Source organism: Choloepus didactylus, chromosome 14 (genome assembly GCF_015220235.1).
Source record: "Choloepus didactylus isolate mChoDid1 chromosome 14, mChoDid1.pri, whole genome shotgun sequence".
Lineage (NCBI taxonomy): Eukaryota > Metazoa > Chordata > Mammalia > Pilosa > Megalonychidae > Choloepus > Choloepus didactylus.
The window spans coordinates 42,213,080-42,233,870 of record NC_051320.1 but is presented as its reverse complement, the minus strand read 5'-3'; the positions used below and the strand labels follow the sequence as shown (position 1 = coordinate 42,233,870).

Genomic DNA, 20,791 nt, shown 5'->3' with positions numbered 1-20,791 from the left:
ACTTGAGCATATCTTTTGGGGAGACACAATTCAATCCATAACAAATGGTAATCTCATTTTAAGGGTTTCCTTTCCTTGAATAATTATTTAATTAGCATTATAGTTGATTTTTTTTCTAATGTTTACCTTCCTCCTAGAATGTATCTTCTATTATTTCAGACAGTTTTATTATCTTTGAAAAATTCTTTGGACTGTTATTTGTAAAATTGTGGAGTTCCTATGAATTGTGTATAAGAAGAGGTGGATAATAAGTAAATATAATAAAGCCTATGTAGTTTCTTCAAAAGCGACCTGTTGGAAAAGGATTTAGATACAATTGGCATATCCTTCCTAAAGTAAGCCTCCCGTGAAGAAATATTGCCGTCATAATGATGAGGCTTTAAAAAGAGAGAGAGAATTAAAAGGGGTGACATTTTAAAAATAAATGCCTAATTGTTACTGGTAAGCATGCTGATCTTCATAAGGCTAATGATACCAAATTTATTTAGTGCTCAAAAGAAATGGGATTTTAAAATTACTAGATGGCACTTTCATTTATTCTAGCAAGCATTAGTTTTATTTACATTTACTCAGTCATAAGATCATAGACAACCCTGAAAGTAAAGGCATAAATGTGCTAAAAATAATTCTTCCTCTCTAGGGGGATGGCATAGTATTTTAACTTAACTGCTTGGCTCTTGAAATGTGTTTGTCTGTGCCATCTAAGCTTTGAAGAAGTTGACTGATTTTATTCATGCTTGGTACTTGATTTATAGGGCTATCAACTTAAACCTGTCTACCAGTGACTCAGTAAGCCATTTTATTTTACAGTAAAAATCACTAAATATACATACTGTATATTTTTCTGATATAGGTCTGTAAAATTTAGTTTGTGTATGTGAGTAAAATTTTCTGCCCCCCCCCCCAAAAAAAATGAGGATTGGGGAATTGCAGTGTATGCAAACCAAACTTTAATATTGCTGGGCAGTATTTTAAAACTTCTGACCTTGGACGGCTTGGAAGGTAACTGTTAGAAGATGCTGCTTCCATCTGTCAAAGATATAATAATTCAGTCAACTAATAAATAGTACATAAAAAATTACCCTACCTGAAACTGAAGCATAAGAATATACATCCAATAACAGCATTAATTCTCTTAGGTCCAAATAGTAACAAATGCTTCCCTTTTCATCTGGAGCCAAGAAATATATGTGTAATTCCAAAATATGGTACATGTCATAAAGTAAGTAAACAGGATGCTAGACCTTACAGTGTGCCCTGGCTGTGATAATTAGGTTATTGGTAGGTTGGCATTGGTAGTCTGTGGAATAAAAGAAGTGAGCAGAAGCCAAATTGCCACCATATTGCCATGGGTTGAGGAATAAATGGAAGGGAAAAATGTGGAGAACAATGTAGGTGACTCTCTTAAGAAGCTTGACTATGGTAAACAGTAGGGCAATAACAAAAAGAAAACAAAAAAACAAGGAAGATGTTTTAAGATGTGAGAGAATGGAGCAGGAAGAAATGGGGGAAAGGAACCAGTAGGGAGAATAAATTGTAAATAGGGGGAAGATAAAGCAAGAAAATAATTGATGAAGTTGCTAAAATTAGTGTGAAATATAAATATAACATATTTCAGGTGGATTCAAATGAGCTAAAAAGACACTACAGGAGTTCTACAAAATTTCAGGTAGGTGACTTACAAACAATTACCATTTGTCTTTAAATCCTATCTACAGATTTCTACAAACAAATCCTCTTCCTTTCAGAATAATAGCCTTTATAACAAAGTTCATACAGTTGAAGTTTTATTAGGCAAAAGCAAACCTAAAGTTTTGGCTTCTCATAATTAATGATATACTTCCTTATATATATAAATGTGTGATTCAATATATAGGTCTTTTATTAAGCAGAGAAAATAATTTAGTGCCCACATTTACATTCTGATTTAAAAGTCAGTAAAGGAGTATGGGGTGTACTTTGTCTTGTCCGTAGAGATTCCAACCTTTAATTCATGTAGCATGATGTAAAGTCTACACAATTTTTTCTACTCCTGTTTCCTCTTTGTTCATATAAGCAAAATAAAAAATAGAAAATAAGCAATTATTCAGATAACGTGGAATCTTTCTTTCCTCAAATAACAATATAATCTTATGTTTTATAGCCCATAATTATTTACAAAGTACTTTCTTATCTTTAATTTGTTCCTCATAACTTTGAAATAGGTAGTTATTAGGGGTTACCCAGAGTTACCCAGTCTGTATGAGTCAACTTCAGCCTCTTACTTTAGGGACAACATCTTAGTAGCCTCAAATTTTGTTTAGAAATATAAATATGGATTTAGGACCCAAACTGTTCCTACTAGCAATCTAATGATTAAAACCCCTTTCAACTGGTTTTTATCTCCAACTTACTTTCTTTGTAAAAAATTGCCAGTTAAGCATATTCATAAAAGATCCACACTACTTTGATGAACTCTACAAAGAGGATGAATAATCTTTGTAAATGCCACTAAGCTTATTCCAAACTGTTAATTACTTTCTTGAGTTTGAATAAGAGCTAAATTAATTCATATATTTAATTTGTGGATATAACTGTAAAATTTTATGTTCATTCAATTACAGTCATTCCTTCTTTTGAATTCCCTTAGCGCCTTCTGCTTGTCTTAACAGCATTGTATTATAGTTATTTTTGTGCTTGGTTATCCCACTGTTAGACTGTAAACTGCTTGTGAACAAAAATGATGTCTTAGTCCTATTTCAATCCCAACATGCCTCACAAGTTCCCTTACACAGATTTCAGTGTTTTGCTGCTTTCTTATTTCTAAGATATTATTAGTACTAATGCAATTTTATTGTGATATATTCACATACTAGATAATCATCCAAAGTGTACAATCATTGGCTCATGGCATCATCATACACTGTGCATTCATCACCACAATCAATTTTTGAACATTTTCATTACTCCAAAGAAAAAAATAATAAAAAGAAAAAGCAAAAGAACACCCAAAATATCCCATACCCCTTATCCTTCCCTATTATTTATTCATTTTTTTCTTTATTTTCTTACTCATCTGCCCATACACTGGATAAAGAGAGTGTGTAAGACATTATTTTAGTAACTGCTCTGTACACCCCTCATCTTGTTATGAGGATTGATATCTCTACGGTAAAATCAGTGCGGTTTTGGATATGATGCAGTTTTTAAACCATTACTTTTCATAAGTAATTTGTTTATGCTTATTATTGTTCATAACAGCTAATCTGATTAATTCAAACTGAAAGCTTTATTCTGTCCAATTTCTAGTCAATAGACTAAAAGCTCTATTTCTGTTAAATGGTAGTAAGGCTTTAAAATTCTGTTACACAATTAATTAACTCTCCCTTTCATATAAGTGGCCTTACACAAAGCCCTTAAATGTTTTTGTCTTAAGATATCTTACATGTTTTCTAAACTATACACTATTTCTCAAAGCTGTGTGAAAATTAATGACAATGAATGATTTTATCTTATGTAAAAAAATGTTTTATTATTATCATTTTCATTTCTTTTCTCCCTCTTCATTTGCACAGTCCCTGGTAGACATTTCCACAGAAGTCTACTGGTAGCAAATGTTCCAAAAGTAGATAGCAGTAGAAAGAATTGAGGAGCATGGATGAACCAACAACAATATAATCAGCCCTGCGCACTGGAAAATTGACTGAAACATAAATATATATCACTGCAATGAATGTGCAATGCTTTCGAATAGAATCCAGGATGGACCTTTTCAGTCCAAGAGCCTCATGACCAAAACACTATTAAATATATTTTAACGTTATCAACCATGCCATCACTGAAGTTTATGTGACAGCTCAACAAAAATCCCAGCAAACGCAGTGCCTAAGGAGAGATCAGATGCATGCAGGTAGAAAATACATTGAAAATAGGCTACTCTCATTTTTGTAGTGCTGATATGCTTTTCAATGGCACCAAGCATATTTATCTGAACAATTTTGGATTAAACAACAAATAATTCATGGTGACTTATCAACTTTTATATACATTGGTATAATTCCACCCATGTCCCTGAAAGCATGTAAACACAACATAATTGTGAAATGTGTTCTTCCAACAGTTGGATCTTGCATCAGTAATACCATTGGATGTTTTCTATCTCTTCTTTGGTTTTAATCCAATATTTAGAACAAATAGGATATTAAAGGTAAGATAACTGTATTTAATTGCTTTCTTCTTATAATAATGGAAATCTTGGAGCAATTTGAAATATCCTAAAGTTACCAATATTGTTAATTTTTCCTGAACTCTCCTTCATTTTTCTGCCCTCATCCATACTATGAATTTTTAAAAATGAAGGGAGAGAAAAACATCATTGCTTCTATTGATGGATGTTGCTCCTGGTTGTTTTTATTCTATATTTCATTGTAGGTATCTTTATAATCTAAAATAGAAATGCTTTCTACCTCTAAATACAGTACAACTACAAATGAATCTTTTATAATTTTGAACTTTTTCCATTTGTCCTTCTATATGAATTAGTGAATGCCTGGAATATTGGTTGTAAAATGAGGCAGTTATATTAGATGATCTCTAAGTTACCTTATTTAAAGTTCTGTAATTTGGGGAAAAACATGAACACTCTTTTGCATCAAAAAATTATTTACCTACTTGAATACAACCCAAATATCCACCAACAGGGAACTAACTAGGTAAACTGTAGTACATCCATATAGTAGAATACTTTGTTGCAAAAAAAAAAAAAAGAGAGAGAGAGAGAAATTTTCTATGTGCTAATATGAAAAGACCTCCGAGACAAATTGTCAAGTTAAAAAAAAAAAAAGAATAAGTTATAGAACTATGTATAGAATAATGCTAACTTTTGTGTAACAGAAGAGGGAAAAAATTCAGTTTTTCTATATTTACATAAACCTAGAAGGGTACCAAAAACCTAATAAAAGTAGTTATATGCAATGGGGAGGGGAGTTAAGAGGGATAATTGGGCTGGATAAGGACAAGAGTAAGACTTTTTAAGGTACATATTTTTATATTGTTTTTGATCTCTGTGAATGTATTACCTATTCAAAAAGATTCTGTGACATAAATATTTTATAACTCATAGCTTCATTGGATTTTATCTAAAAAGAATCTGAGGCAAACCAGAATTTGAAATTCCATATAAATCATTAATGATACTACTTTCTTAAAAAGAACAACAAAGATGGTATGAATTGTAGGTAGTTACCTCTTTTGCAATCTTGAGAAGACATTAAAGTGTAAACTGGTGACACTCATGGATTTTGATAACAACAATAGGAACTGCTGCCATTTATTGAGTATACACTTTGGACCACATACTTGGATAAAAGCTTATATTCATTTTCTCACTTATTTCTCTCAACAATTTCATTTTAGAGATGAGGAAACTGAGGGTTAACAAGGTAGAAAAAAATCTATACAAACTACTGATGAGTGGCAGTATCGGGATTCTATCACATATTTTCCTGACTCCAAATTATTTATTATAATCCATTTGGCAGATAAACCTTATGCTGGAAGGGCATTCCTTCCCATGCCCATGATTTTTTCCAAGTTGAGAGGGACCTTACCCCATATTCCCAGACATCTAAGACAACTCTGAAGACTTCTGCTTTGATCATGACATGTAGATCTAGATTGAGACAGAACATATCATTCCAAGCAGTTTAGTGGCCAGGCCATTAACCATAAAATTTCTAGCCTTGTGTGAAAGTTTCAGGATGTCCCTGCTCAGGGATAACCAACTTTCAAAAAGAACCATGTCTCTATGTATTCAACAGTTTGTCTGGCATTTTAATAACAGCTTATAAAACACCAGCTCTTCACACCCCATCACTGTATCCCTAAAGTGTCCAAAAAGCCTGGTCTCTTTCTTAAAATATAGGAGGTGCTGAAAGTCAACATTGATCTTCTTTTCATATCCCCATAGTCAAATCATTTCACTTATCACAGTGTCATTTTAATGCACAATTCTCTAGGATACTTATCATTTATCTCTCCAAGCTATAAATGATAAAACAAATTAGAAGTATGATAACTTTTCTCTGTAGTGGACACTTAAGCTAAATTTATAAATAAGCCTTTGGGCAAACTTCTGTCAAAGAGCAAGTAAACAATTTCCCACAAATTGAAATTATTTTAATCTGAATGAGCAGAAATTTTGGAAAAACAAACTATTGGCCTATATTTCTAATTAAAGATTCATCACATCTATTTTTTAAATTCCAAATGTGCTACTGTAGTAGTATCTACATTGGATGAAATTTTGAACTGAAGTCCCTCCCATCTGTAAAATACTTTGATTCTACTTTAGCATATAGTTTAGTAGCAGATAAAGCATCAAAAGACTTAAATAATATAATAATATAATAAACCCTCACTTTTCAAAAGCCAAAACTCCTGAACAACCTCAATCATTTGATCACATTTTGATGCTGTGATAATGCTTTCTTTGTTCCAGGCACTATTCTGAGCACTTTAAATGTTAACCCATTTAAGCACACAACCCCTTTAGGAGGCATGCCCTCTTAATGTCCCCCAAGGTGCTAAGAGGTTAGTGAATTTTCCAAGGTCACAAGGTTGTTAGTAAATGGCAGCAGTGGAATTGGAGTTTGGCTCTAAATTTCATGTTCTTACCCTTACCTTACATGGTATTTATGGTTATAGAATAATAAAAGAGGAATCAGGGGGTAGGAGTGCTGGTACCAAATAAGAGTAGAGAGAAGTAAAAGGGGAAAAAGACCTTGAGGTCCGTTTAGATACACATAAACTCACTGTATCTTTGAACAATGTCAAGAATAGCTAACAAATGTGAATTTTTACTGTGCTTTAAATTTTGTTGAAATGAATACACATTTAATGCAGATTACTTAAAAGCAATGCTCATACTGAACAGCACTGATTTCCATGTATTATGCTATCTTTTTTCCTATTTTACTCATGTTTGGAAAAGCCTGATTTTAATTACTTTAAAATACAGATCTACTATATGCTTTCAAAAATAATAATAATAAAGAAGAAAAGAAATATTTTTAAGCCTGATTTTTCAACAAGCATTATAAACAAGAATGTTAACTAGAGGGTAGAAATAAAATAAAGCAGGAAGCTCTGGAGGTTGGGTACCATGCCAAAATATACTGCCCAGAGCAAAAATACCACTAAACAGGCCCTGGGTTGTTTTGTTTTGTTTTGTTTTGTTTTGTTTTGTTTTGTTTTGTTTTGTTTTTGAAAGAATATAATTGTTTTCACTAGCAAATAAAATCTATCATATAATTTTATTTAAATGGATGTATCTAAAACTAACACACTTTTGGATTTCTTTTGCTTGTTTTCTACGTAGTATGCCTCATTTTTTGAGTTTAATCATCATCTAGAGTCTATATTGGACAAGGCATATATCTACAGGTAAAGTATAACTCAGTGTAGTTGTGGGGGGAATGCAATGGTACAGCATTTTAGCAACATTTAGGAGGAATGTGGCCTCCCTCTTCAAGAAAAGGGACAATTTCAGATTTGGGGCTTCAAGAAAAGGGACAATTTCTGATTTGGGGCTACATAAAATATGGGGTTATATCCTAAAACAGATTTGGATATTTTTAAATGAGATAAAGGTATGAAAATCATACTAGGTTTTAGATGAGCACAGGACTAAAAAAAATAATAGGACTTATTACCTACTTCAGTGAGAACACATATTAAATGTGCTCTTTCACAAGTTGACTTTACATCCCTCTCATCACAATCCATCCCTAACCTGAAGTTCATTCATTTGTTGTTCTGAACTTCATGTGCACAGAAACCTCTAGTCTCAGTTAATTGTAGCATAAAGCCCCATGAGCTTTTCAAAGATATCTAGTTAAATCAGTGTGGCATATTTCATGGAACTCTAAGTGGAGAGGTGACCCTTGAGGCCATATCTTTCAAGGAGTTGACTCAAACCATCTGTAACAAGAGAAGATATTTCATTTTTTTTTACACTCTGTCAGTCCAAGTCAAGACACCATAGTCAGAAAATATGCCATGGCACCATCATTTTATACAGTACTAATGAGAGTTAACACTTTGCAAATCTGAAGCAATGGGGTTCAGTAGCAACTTTAAGGAAAAGAAAATGTTAAAATCGGCTGTATCCCAGGAATAACATGAGTCCTTACTTTCCATTTCTTATCCCTGACAGAGTCTTTCGAACAACTGGATACTTGCTGTTTACCCTGCACATTAATGCTTGTATTTATTACTGGGCTTCAAACTATGAAGGAATTGGCACTACTAAGTGGGTGTATAATGGTGAAGGAAACAAGTAAGTTCTAATTTTGCAAGAAATTTTACTGGTTTTATGGATTCTTCAGTATATGGGTTTTCTTAAGTCAGTGCTTTCCAAACAGTACTTTTTAAGTGAAAGAGGGTGAAGTAAAATAGAATAGAAAATATCATTCATCACACATTTTGCCAGTTTGAATGTATTATTTCCCCCCAAACGCCATTATCTTTGATGTAATCTTGTGTGGGCAGACCTATCTGTGTTAATTAGATTGTAATTCTTTGAGTGTTTCCATGGAGATGTGCCCCACCCAACTGTGGATGATGACTCTGGATAATTTCCATGGAAGTGTTGGCCAGCCCATTCAGGGTGGATCTGAGTTAAATTACTGGAGCACTATATAAGATCACACAGAAGGAGCAAGCTTGCTACAGCCAAGAGGGACACTTTGAATAATGCACAGAAGCTGAGAGAGTAGCTGCAGATGAGAAACATTTTGAAGACAGCCATTGAAAGCAGACTCTTGCTCTGGAGAAGCTAAGAGAGGACAAAACCCCAAGGGCAACTAAGACTGATATTTTTGAGGAACTGCAGCCTAGAGAGGAACATCCTGGGAGAAAGCCATTTTGAAACCAGGGCTTTGGAGCAGATGCCAGCCATGTGCCTTCCCAGCACCATTGACCATCCTCTAGTGAAGGTACGTGTTTGCTGATGTGTTACCTTCGACACTTTATGGCCTTAAGACTGTAACTGTGTAACCAAATAAACCCCCTTTTATAAAAGCCAATCCATCTCTGGTGTTTTGCATTCTGGCAGCATTACAAACTAGAACACACATTATAATGGTAGCTCTTATTTCATGGAACATTTGTCTCATATGTGTGTGATGAACTCTGATACTTTCTATTCTATTTTACTTTACCCTCTTTCACTTAAAAAGTATGTTTGTATCCTGGGTTGCCCTGTGAAATTCATTTCTTACTCTGGATCATGATCAAAAAAGTTTGAAAGCCTCTACCTTCAACTGGTGGTAAACTTTTAATAAATCCAATGCTGACTGTTAGTAATGAACAATGTTAATTATTTAGAGGGCAGGTGCAGTGGCTAATTAGCTTGCCACTGAAGAGTTTTATGGGTTTATGAGTCAGCCATAACCACTAACTCAATTAAACACTTAGAAAATAACAAGGATTATAAATTAAACTTGACAATTAGATATGCAAGTGTCTCAGAAATAAAAGATTGTTTGAACAATTAAGTGCAGTAGAATCAGGACTCAATAATGGCAAGATTCCACTGGGTTATTTAATGGTGAGATTTCCTTTTGGTAGATACAAAAGACAGATGTAAACTAGACTCCTCTAATTTACTACTCCAATGAAATGACACAACATATTATAAGGCAACATCCTTACTGGAAAAGAACAGCTACCAGCTGTACTTTGAAGGGCAACTCAAGCCACATTGGGAAGGAGAACAATTGTAGGATAGAGCAAAGAGAGTAAAAATACCTTACAAAATTACACCTACCTGGAGAGAATTTGATGTGTGTGAGGAATTACAATAACATTTTTTGAACTTTTAACCAGAACTGATTCTTTTAAATTTAAAGTTAGAAAGACCCATTTAAGATGAGAGGGCAGGGGTGCATTTTTAGGCATTAAATATTGCCTAAAATATAAGTAATTCAACTTCATTAGGTGCCTGTAGCTGATAGCGGTTTTTATCACATTAGCCAAATGATACAAGTTTGCATCAGAATGCTTTCCAGAAAAAGTGGAGTTATTTGTCTTTTCAGACCTGGATGTCTGTCTACAGGGTTTCTAAGAAATATGTTTTATTCTTGGTGCCTACCACAGTGTTAAGTATGTAATAGACACTCAGGAAAAAAAAAAAAGAAATCCCCCATCTTCTTAATCACTCATAGAAACAATATTAAAAAGGTGATCATTTTCTAGGCCAAAGAGCAAGTTTCAATAGATTTCACAGAATTGGTATCACACAGCTTACATTCTTTGATTATAAAGATCAACATTACCCCCTTGGCCCTGCTCTGCTCATTTGGACTGAAGTGTTCTTCCTCAAGACAAAAATCTAGGGGTTAAATTTTGTCTCCCTTGCGCACCACCTTCCGCTCCCTCCTCTTCAGTGCTGCCTGTGGAGGTGGCAGCCTCTCCTAAGCAGCATCCTGGCTGCCCTCAGATGCCTCATGAAGCCCAAGATCATCAGAAAGAGGACCAAGAAGTTCATCAGCACCTGTCAAATCGACATGTCAAACTTAAGCATAATTGGCAGCTACCCTGAAACACTGACAACAGGGTGCAGAGAAGATTCAAGGGCCAGATCTTGATGCCCAACAGCGGTTATGGAAGCAACAAGAAAAGGAAGCACATGCTGCACAGTGGCTTCCGAAAATTCCTAATCTACAATGTCAAGGATCTGGAAGTGCTGTTGATATGTAACAAATCTTCCTTTGCTGAGATTACTCACAAAGTTTCTTCCAAGAACCAACAAAGCCATCGCAGATGAGCAGCCTAGCTGGTCATCACAGTCCCCAATCCCAATGTCCCACTGCACAATGAAGAAAATGAATAGACAGTTCATTGTCAAAAGTTTTATTTGTATTAAATAAAACCATAAAAAGTGGGAGGAAAAAACCCTCAAAGCTCCAATAATCCCTTTACCAATTGTCAGGGACACATGTCATCTTTGGAAAGAAAATGCTTTAAAAAACAGCATCCCTACATACATTTTTTAAAGATAATTTGTATATGGCAGTTATTAATATGCTTCCATTTTCCCAACAATTTTTAATCTTCACATGTTCCTTCTTGTTTTTCATTTTATTCTTTGACCTGTAAGCCAAGGTTTTACAATGATTATCTAAAGCCTTTTTTTACTTAAGCTTTGTGATGGTTTCTGAAATCCTCTAAATTGAAGGCCGTTTATGAAGGTCATTATTTGTAAACTTTGTCCAAGTTAGAATTAGATAGCAGAATATGGGGATTAAGTGGAGCACTGTACACATTTAAAATATGACACAAGTTTCTTATTATTTCATTAACTCACACCATTTCAATAGACATCAAGAAGGCATTTTCATTTATATTGAGTGAATGACATCCCTCTTTAGACTGTGAAATTTTATAAAGAATGAAAATATTTAGCTCAAAAGGAAAACTCAAAGTAATTAAGGTTATTTGTATACCCAGAAATATCCCCAATGTACCTTTTTCCACTCCATTCTTACTTATTTTCTGACATAAATTTCCCAATATGCACCACATCCCTAGCCCCAATCCCTAATGCCTACATGCTTGAAGGAAAGAGTAGAAAAGCAAGCAAGACTGTCATGGGAATCATGACTTTAGATGGGATAAGGAAGAAATCAGAATTACTATACCTTAGTGCTAAGAGAATTTATAATAATCCATACCCTTCATTTTACAGATAAAATGATGATAGGTAGATGAAGAAATTTGCTCAGGGTCCCCTAGATACCTGAGTTCAGACACTGCCCCCCCCCCCCAAAAAAAAAAAAGATGAATGGTCTTTACACTGCAATGCCTATAAGGACACCCTTGGGATGTAACAAGAACACACTGGAGCAAAGAGTTCAGTGGACCAGATAAAGGGCAGTTGGCAATATGACAGGAAGACTCTGGAAGGGGATTACACAGCTTGCAGCTGAGTCTTCTTAGGTTTTCATTTCAGTAAGTCTGTGCATGCATTACCATTCACTCATTCATTCATTCATACCATCCAACAAATATTATTAAGCTCCTATTATGTATTAGATATATAAATACCTATCCTTATAGAGCTTACATTCTAATGGGACAATTCCCCCCAATATCCAGTGCTTCCAGTAATAAGTTTGCAGAAACTTTTAAAAATCACATGTCCCAGTACATACCCAGCACATAGCTAAAATTTAAAAAGACTGACCATACCAAGTGATGGGGTAAGAATATGAACCAATGGAACTCTCATACATTGTTGGAGGGAATGTAAAATGGTACCATCACTTTGGAAAAAGATCTGTCAGTTTCTTAAAAAATTAAATACCTGCCTTACAACTGAGAAATTGCAAGCCTAGATATTTTTCCAAGAGAAATGAAATTATATGTCATTAAAAAGACTTGCACAGGATAGTCACAGAAGCTCTGTTTATAATAGCCCAAAACTGGAAATTGCCTAGGTGTTCATCAGTAATAGTATAGCTAAACTGTGGTATATTCATAAATGGCTACTTCTCAGCAATAGAGAATAAATTACTTCTACATACAACTTGGATCAATCTCAAAAACATTATGCTGAGTGAAAGAAGCCTTACCCAAAAGTGTGTATATTGTGATTTTATTTATGTGAAATTCTAAAACAGGTAAAACTTAACTACAGTGGGAAAAATATTAGAATAGTGGTTGCCTCTGTGGTGGTAGGGGCAGCGACTGACTAGAAAGAGGCATGAGAAAACTTTCTGGGTGATGGTTATGTTCTATATCTTGATGGGGGTTGTGTTACACAGGTTTCTGCATTTGTCAAAATTCATCACGTGGCACACTTAAGATACGTGCATTTTATTGTATGTTCAAAATAAATATTGAATTCTAGCTAATATATACTGAAGTACTGTATTTAGGAGGAAGAGTCTTTGAAATGCATCCAAAAAAATAGGATGGATTAATGGATGGTTAATTGGAGAGATACATGACAAAAGAGGTATAGTAAAATGTTAACGGTAGAATCTAGGTGAGGGTATATAGATGTTCGCTGTAAAAGTCATTCAGTGTTTTTTATATGTTTGAAATTTGTATGTTGGGGGAAAGTTTATTGTCACATTTGTTTCACAAAGGAAGAATTTCCATCTTCACTCTAATATGCTTTTGTATGGTTTCATATCAAATTCTGCCTTATCTCTTTAGTAAGCATGCTAAAGTTTTGTTTTCCATGTAAGTTTGCAGCCTGTTAGATAGTCATTAAATCAACCAGATAGAGAGAATCTCTTTGAAAAGATCTATCCACCTGGGGTATTGGTATTAGGGGTGGATGCACTTGACTAATTAAGCTAATCCTAGAAAATCAATAAGATGCTATCTAATTAAATAACAAATCTTACCTTTGGTTGCGCATGTCTGTGTGTAAGACATGATTGAGAAAAGAATGCAAAAATAAACCTCAACACATTAAGGCAGAAAACTTCCAATTAACATTGCACACTATTTAATATAAAAAATAGTTCAAGCCTCACCCTTCAGATTTGGAAAATCAATACCAAAATTTTACAGTTGATTGTTATTTTTTAACATCCATGAACATGAAAAGAGAGGAAATAATTATGTTTGTTCCTGTTAATATACAGTGATCTTGGAGGGGACAATAATTCTAACAGTTTTAATAGAGTAAACCTGTGTAGGGAAGATCTAGTCCCTGCCTCACTCTTGGGCAGTATCGGGTTCAATATATGTCTAATTTAAAGAGACCCTCAGGCCCAGACCTGTGACCAAAATAAATAAGGTAAAGAGAAATTGTAAATTGGAATTGAAAAAGTAAAAATTCAATCCATAAAATTAATTCTGTTCTTCTTCAAGGTCGTTCTTTTTGACATCAAGTTCACAGCAATATTAGTATGTCCTAGAAAGACTACTAGGAAATTATTACAGAGAGGTAGTATTTTTATTCTCTTTGCACAGTGGTTTCAACCTCTACCAAATAGTTAAATTATTTTTTCCATCCCTATAACACCAGGTGAAAAACTTCCACATCATTCAAAAGATATCAAGTTTCAAAATGAGTGATTTCTTTGTAGATCTGTTTTTATTTGACAATTGATTCAATTGTGGTTTGTTTCTTCCATTGTAAACCCCACCTTCTTACTATATTGAAGATGTAAAGATCTTAAGCTATTTTTACAGAAAGAGAAAACGACCACCCTTGTTCAAGTGATACACAGTTATTTAAAGTGCCAATATTATGTGTGGCATACCCAGATAAGAAATAGAAGACTGACTAGGGAAGGATTCTGTAAAAGGCACAGTTTTTCTGTGCCCACCTGGGATACTAGATTAGCTACGTGGGACCCACTAACTCTAAAAGCCTCTCTGTTTTAATAATATCTGGAGATGTTCTTTATACACAGGACATTGTCATAGGGACTCAGTGGGAATGCCTGGCCTCCAACTATGTCATCAGCACCTTTTGGAGTATACCAAATAGTATGCCTAATCATACAAAAACTAGAATATATATACACTGGGGTCCCAATACTAATTTCCATTCCCATCTCACTGTGGATCCAGTGAAACCTTCATCCAATGTAACTAGTGAATATTGTACATTCTGTCCCAGTCCGTGTCATTCTATTCTGTTGCCCTGGTTCCCTGACCCTCTTCCTATCTGGGCTGTAATGATCTCAGCCTCTCCATTTTCAACTGCTCAAAGTTAAATTCAAAATCTTTATTGAGCATATTTTTTAATATACTCAATTTTCTTCAACACAAAATACTAAATAAATTACCTATTACACTCAGTGATTTTCCTGTTGCGTTCAGTTCAATATTTATTTTGAACATACAATGAAATGCACGTATCTTAAGTGTGCCATGTCATCTTATTTGTAATATAATGGGATGTGAGTAGAAAAAATAAGGAGTGGTATTTACCTGCTCTGTTTTCCATTAGTAAAAACAATTGAATGTGAATTGTAAAAGGCTCTCCCATCTGTTTAAATATCCTTGATCTCTGTAATATTCTCCACAAATCACTAGTGTTGTAGTTTAAAGATGGCTGCAGTCTGCTACTCCTTCCATTGAGAGGTAGATTCAAATTTACCTTCCCTTGAATCTGGGCTGACCTAGTGGCAATAGATTAAGATGTTATAGGACTTCTGAATTATTCAAAGCATGGCAGCTACTGCCCATGTAGCTACTGCTATGGGAGAAACCAACCACCACATAAGAAGTCCATCTACTCTGAAACTGCCATGCTTTGAGGAAGCCCAAGCTAGTCACAGTGAGAGGTTGCATAGACAGAGAGAGAAAAACCCAGCTGGCCTCAGTTATTCCAACCGTTCCAGCCTAGGCCCAGACATGTGAGTGAAGAAGCCACCTTGGGCTTCCAAGAACACATAATGTGGGCCCACAAAATTATGAATTTAATGAGATGGGTGTTGTTTTATACTGCTAAATTGTGGGGTAAATTGTTTTGCAGCAAGAGATAAATAGAATTACTAGTAAACTCCCGCCTTGGGTATTTCACAGTGTTTTCCAAGAAGTTTACATTAGTACACATGGTGGTTGCCAATTCTGCCTATAGAAAGAAAGTGTTGATTAGAAAGAAGTTTGTTATAATTAATAATCTGTATTTCCAGGCATATTGGTATATCAGTGTTTTAGTAAACAGCAAAACATATATCTTCTCTTTTCACAGGTATCTGAGATGCTATTATTGGGCAGTTCGAACTTTGATTACTATTGGAGGCCTTCCAGAACCGCAGACTTCATTTGAAATTGTTTTTCAACTCTTGAATTTTTTTTCTGGAGTTTTTGTGTTTTCCAGCTTAATTGGTCAGGTAAATTGAGATGTGAATCACTAGAGACCTAATGTTGTCATTTTTGAAATGCTATCAAGTCTTTATAAACCTTACAGATGAAAAATTAAAATCTCTCTGCTCTTCTACTTTAACAAATTTTCATCTATTTTAGTTAATTGGAGGAAAATGTGACTGGGGCCAATATTACCTTTCAGTTTTTAAACCATCAAATCTATCAGAGAGCCAGTTAGCAATGAGAGTCAACATGGACTCTCAGAGAAAGTCAAGTCTCTAACTTACCTTCTTACTTGAAGCTTCTTAACAACTCTTAAAAGCTCTCTCATTATTTAAACTTCAAATGCTATCACTGAATTACTGGGTTAAAAGGGATTTCAGAAGTCATTTAAAACAGAGGTTGCCAACTGTCAGTTAAAAATAAATCATTGACTCACATATTTTTATGATGACATCTCCTTGTCCTCATTCCCAAGAAATCACAGTCTAGTTAGAAAGTATCATGTTTTTATGTATATATTTTCATATATATCTTTACTGGAAGGTACTTGGCATTTGTAAAAAATAGAGCCTAAAAGCTTGAATTCACAATTTTTCACAGGTAAAAAAAAAAAGGCTTGAGAGCATAGCACCTTTTGAAGTTACATGTGTATACAGTACATCTTAGAGAACAAAGCTGAGTGAAGCATTAGGCTACATCATGAAATGATTATTTCCACTAGAGAAGTGATTTGTTCCAACTTAAAACACTTGCAGTGGTATGAGTGAAATGCATGCTTTAATAAAATTTAACAATAAAAACTATTTTTATGACATTTGAAGCTGTTCACAAACAGTCAAATCTCAAATCCTACATCCAAAAATATCAAGGGTCTACTTTACATGCACCAGAGAAGAGGCTGAAAGCTCAGTGTTAGTTCAGAAGAGAGGCTGTCCAGGAGGTTTCATGGTGGACGATACAATTAAGCCATCTTAAAAACCAGGTATGATTCAGTAGTTACAGATAGGTAGTTCAGTCAGTTGGCTGAGGAACAGTGAAAAGATGGCCGTAACAAAGCACAATATGTATCTGGAGAAATAGATAGAGGTCCAGAAAATTACTGGAGTATAGGATGCTTGTAAATAAGGTTAGGGATTATGTAAGGACAAGATATTTTAAGGGCTCTGGATGTTAGGTTAAATGTTGAACTTTATCCTTAAGCAATGGTAGTCAGCCAGGGGAGGATTTTAAAGCGATTCAATGACAGTTAATCAAAATATAATATGAATTGGAAGGGATAAAATGCAAGGGATAGGAAGTCTAGTTAAAGGGGAGTGAACTAGTCTAGGAATATGACAACCCCAGCTTGATTATGGTGTTGGGTGAAGAGAGAGATTGTGAAGGAAATTCTATTTAGAAAATATTTAGGTTTGTGAAGATGGATACCAAGTGGTTAAAATCTGTGAATATAAAATATCACAATCTTACTAGCTGGGGATATTGTGGTAATACTGATTGAAAATAGGAAGCTGGTTTAGAGAGAATTTCAATTCAAATCAATTTGAAAGTAAAATCACATTATTTTTTAATTTCTCATAAAATCAGTGTAAGGTTAGTAGCCATATCATATTCATTATGTTCTCTACTTGACAGATGAAGAAACTGAGTTGAAAAGACTAAAAGGAACCCCCAATTCATACCATCAGAAAAGGCCAGAACTATAAATAATAGTATCAAAATAGTATATCTAAAATTTATTGAGTACTTAATATGTCTAAGGCATTTTTCACAAAAAACAAAACTAAAAATCCAGGTCCAGAGCAATTTAGTTCTCTTGCTACTCAAACTGTAGTCCAGAATTCAGTCTCCAGCCAGAACTTCTGCTGGTTAGTTCTGGGTCCATCTTTTAACAAAATCTCCAGTTGACTCGGACACACAAGAAAGTTTGAGAGGTGTCACTCTATATAACACACTATACCTGCCTTTATATTGAATATGAGATTCCAAGAACAGGAAGAATTATCAAGTCACTGAGTTAATAGAGCATAGAGAAGAGCATGAAGCCAGAAATACTTTCATAGTGAATAAAACATGTTTAGAAAGAGAAGAGATTTAAAAAAAAAAAAAAAAGTAAGGAGGCCTGGGACAAAGTCTTCATTTATTCAGCATTCCTGCACACAACCACATGAATTAATGCACCCTGACATCATCCCATCTTAACTGCAATATTCTCTTCTCTGTTTGCAACTCATCGAGACTGAAACTGTCTTCCTCTCATACTCTCACGTACTTCTGTAGTCTGGAACATAATGCAGAACACACATCTTCCTCAACTCCTACAATAAGAACAACCCAACACTGCTAAAGGATCACACATAAACCATTCAGATTACTGTCACTACAAATTCTTGGGCCCTCAGCACTGATCAATGATTCTTTTAATTGTTCTTGGTTTCAAACTTAACACCTTACTAACCGCCCTAACCCCCACTACCCCCACACACAATGTCCCAAGTCTCACAGCCTTAAGTGACTTGGAAATATAGGTCATCTGCCAAGATCACCTGTGAATTGAAGTTGTTGAAGAATATTTGCAATAGCCAGTGCAGAGTGAGTTAGTCATTCAAAAAAATGTATCCAGTTTGATTATCTACATAGCTCCTTCTCCTATACTATGGATGAATAGAAGAATATACTAACTTTAAAAATGGAAACTGGGGAAGGCATCACAATAAAAAAGACATTTAAGCTGGACCTTGAAGAATGAGTAGTTTTTTCCCTTTAGCAGAAAAGATTCAGCTACTAGAATGAATGAGCAAAGTCTTTTAAGTGCACAAGTGAGACCCTGATTTTCCTCCCTATCATAAACCTATAGCTGAAGCAAATTTACAACCACTTGTTTCCTTCTATGTGAGAGGAAGAGTCGAGCTATATATCTTTTTTTTTCTTTTTCTTTTTTTTGCTGAGACCTTAAAGATCAGCTCTTAACCTAGAGTGGGTTTTTATGGCTGAATTATAAACATCCAAGAACTAAAACCTGACAGTTCTTTAAGCATTGTCACAGCAGTAGATAATGCTTCAGTAATTTCAGCACACTTCAACTTCTGCTGAATACTACGCCTTAAGCATGATGAGATTTGATTTTATCTGTCTAAACAACACAAATGTAAGTACAGAGGTTGCAATTTCATGATGAATTGAGTCTATATAGCCAGCCAAACTGGATAATCTATGAAGGATGCTTTCAAAGTGAGACTTTCCAAAAGGGACTAGCCGTTCTGTCAGGTAATTGCTCAACTTTTGTTGCACATTCCTTGCATAAACACAAGCTGTATAATTATTTAAAATAGCAACAAACATATTTGAAGTAATGTATAAGTTTATAAAGAATATTTGCATGCATTAACTAGATCCCCACAAAAACCTCAGATGTTGGGCAAGACCGATCTTACTGTCATCCTTTTGGGTCAGAGAGAGGATATGATTTGTCCAATATTTTATGGCAAGAAGTGAAATTAGGACCCAAAATCAGTGTTTTAAAAACAAGAAGTCAATGCATTAGAAAGGAATATATCATGTCAGAACACTTTATTCACCTAAACTTTTAGTAACTCTTGCATTTCCTCTACTGAGCATGCATTGACTATATTTGTGGTTTTAGATGCGAGATGTAATTGGGGCGGCTACAGCCAATCAGAACAGCTTCCGCATCAGCATGGATCATGCCATTGCCTACATGAATACTTACTCAATTCCTAAAAGTGTGCAGAGTCGGGTTCGGACTTGGTATGAATACACGTGGGACTCTAAAAGAATGCTAGGTAGGCATGGCAAATAACTGACTAAATCCCTGTAAACTATGTAATGAAATTTTTGTAATGTAGAAGCAGAGACTAATTGGATTTGAACAAAAGACTGAGAAACTTAGATGATCCTTAAAAGCATTAACTTAATACCACAGGACATTTTTTCTTAAATATCCAGCTTTATCTTGCCAGTTATACAAACCCTGGAGTGGAAAAGGCCTACTGGTTGCTAGGTACTACACACATTGTCACATAAAATCTTCACCAAAACGAAGTAGAAGTATCAGGCAAATTTAGGTGTCATCAACCCCTTTTTAGATACAAGGAAAGGCAGGCTCTTAACTGAGAAATTTGACCAACAGCACACAGTGGCCTAAAAGGGACTCAGACCTGCATCTTCAAAACCCTTGCTTTTTCTTTGACACCATGTTCTCTACTGGAACATAATACTCAGAAAGAGAAGCAACCTTTGGGCCATTCCCATCCTACTATGTAATTCTCAATTGCATCTAAGAGACTATTAATGGTGTCTACTATTAACAATACAACACTGGAGTAAAAAAATACATGTTAAAGGATATAAAGTAAATTAAAGATAACGTACTAGTATTAGCAATAATCAAATTCAACTTTTAGTTTGTTCCTTACCATATAAAAGAGGAATTTTTTGAGAAGATAAAAAAACTGTTGCCACCAAAGTGCAAATCACCACAAGATTTTCAAGTTGCAAAGATTCCTAAGGTTGTTGATGGTAGCACCTTTCATTCACTTTCTACCACTTGTAAGAGACTCCAGCCTCCGTGTTTAAAACCACTTCCTGAATCCTGCACTACCAAACAACATGCCTCTTGAGCTCCTCAAGCTATTTCTGGAAGCATTTCAATGGGGAGGAAGAGCAACAAAAGGAGTGATGGCCAAGCTCCTCCCCTCTCTCCCTTAGCAGCAGGAGACACCAATCCGATGCCTTGGCTTAAGGAGTTAACTAGGCACCAAAAATTCTCAGAAACAAGGATCTGTGTTATTATATGAAGGATTTTCATATTTTGAAAACTTATATTGGAATAAAAATAAGGATATAATATATCAGTTTTTCTCTTTTATAAATAGATATAATAAACATCAAAGTAACCAACTCTCAGAAACCCTTGGCATGTTAGACACCAAGAATGGACAGTTTTGTT

The 20,791-nt window shown here is 34.8% G+C and overlaps 1 protein-coding gene across 1 annotated transcript in view; it reads left to right on the top strand.

Moving 5' to 3' along the window:
- The window catches only part of CNGB3 (cyclic nucleotide gated channel subunit beta 3), a 206,569-nt gene that overhangs the window by 117,468 nt on the left and 68,310 nt on the right, over positions 1–20,791 (top strand). The window contains exons 7-12 of the mRNA XM_037803185.1: positions 1,619–1,669; positions 4,100–4,186; positions 7,358–7,422; positions 8,195–8,317; positions 15,707–15,848; positions 19,466–19,625. Coding sequence (XP_037659113.1) covers positions 1,619–1,669; positions 4,100–4,186; positions 7,358–7,422; positions 8,195–8,317; positions 15,707–15,848; positions 19,466–19,625 — 628 coding nt within the window. The remainder of the gene's footprint in view (positions 1–1,618; positions 1,670–4,099; positions 4,187–7,357; positions 7,423–8,194; positions 8,318–15,706; positions 15,849–19,465; positions 19,626–20,791) is intronic.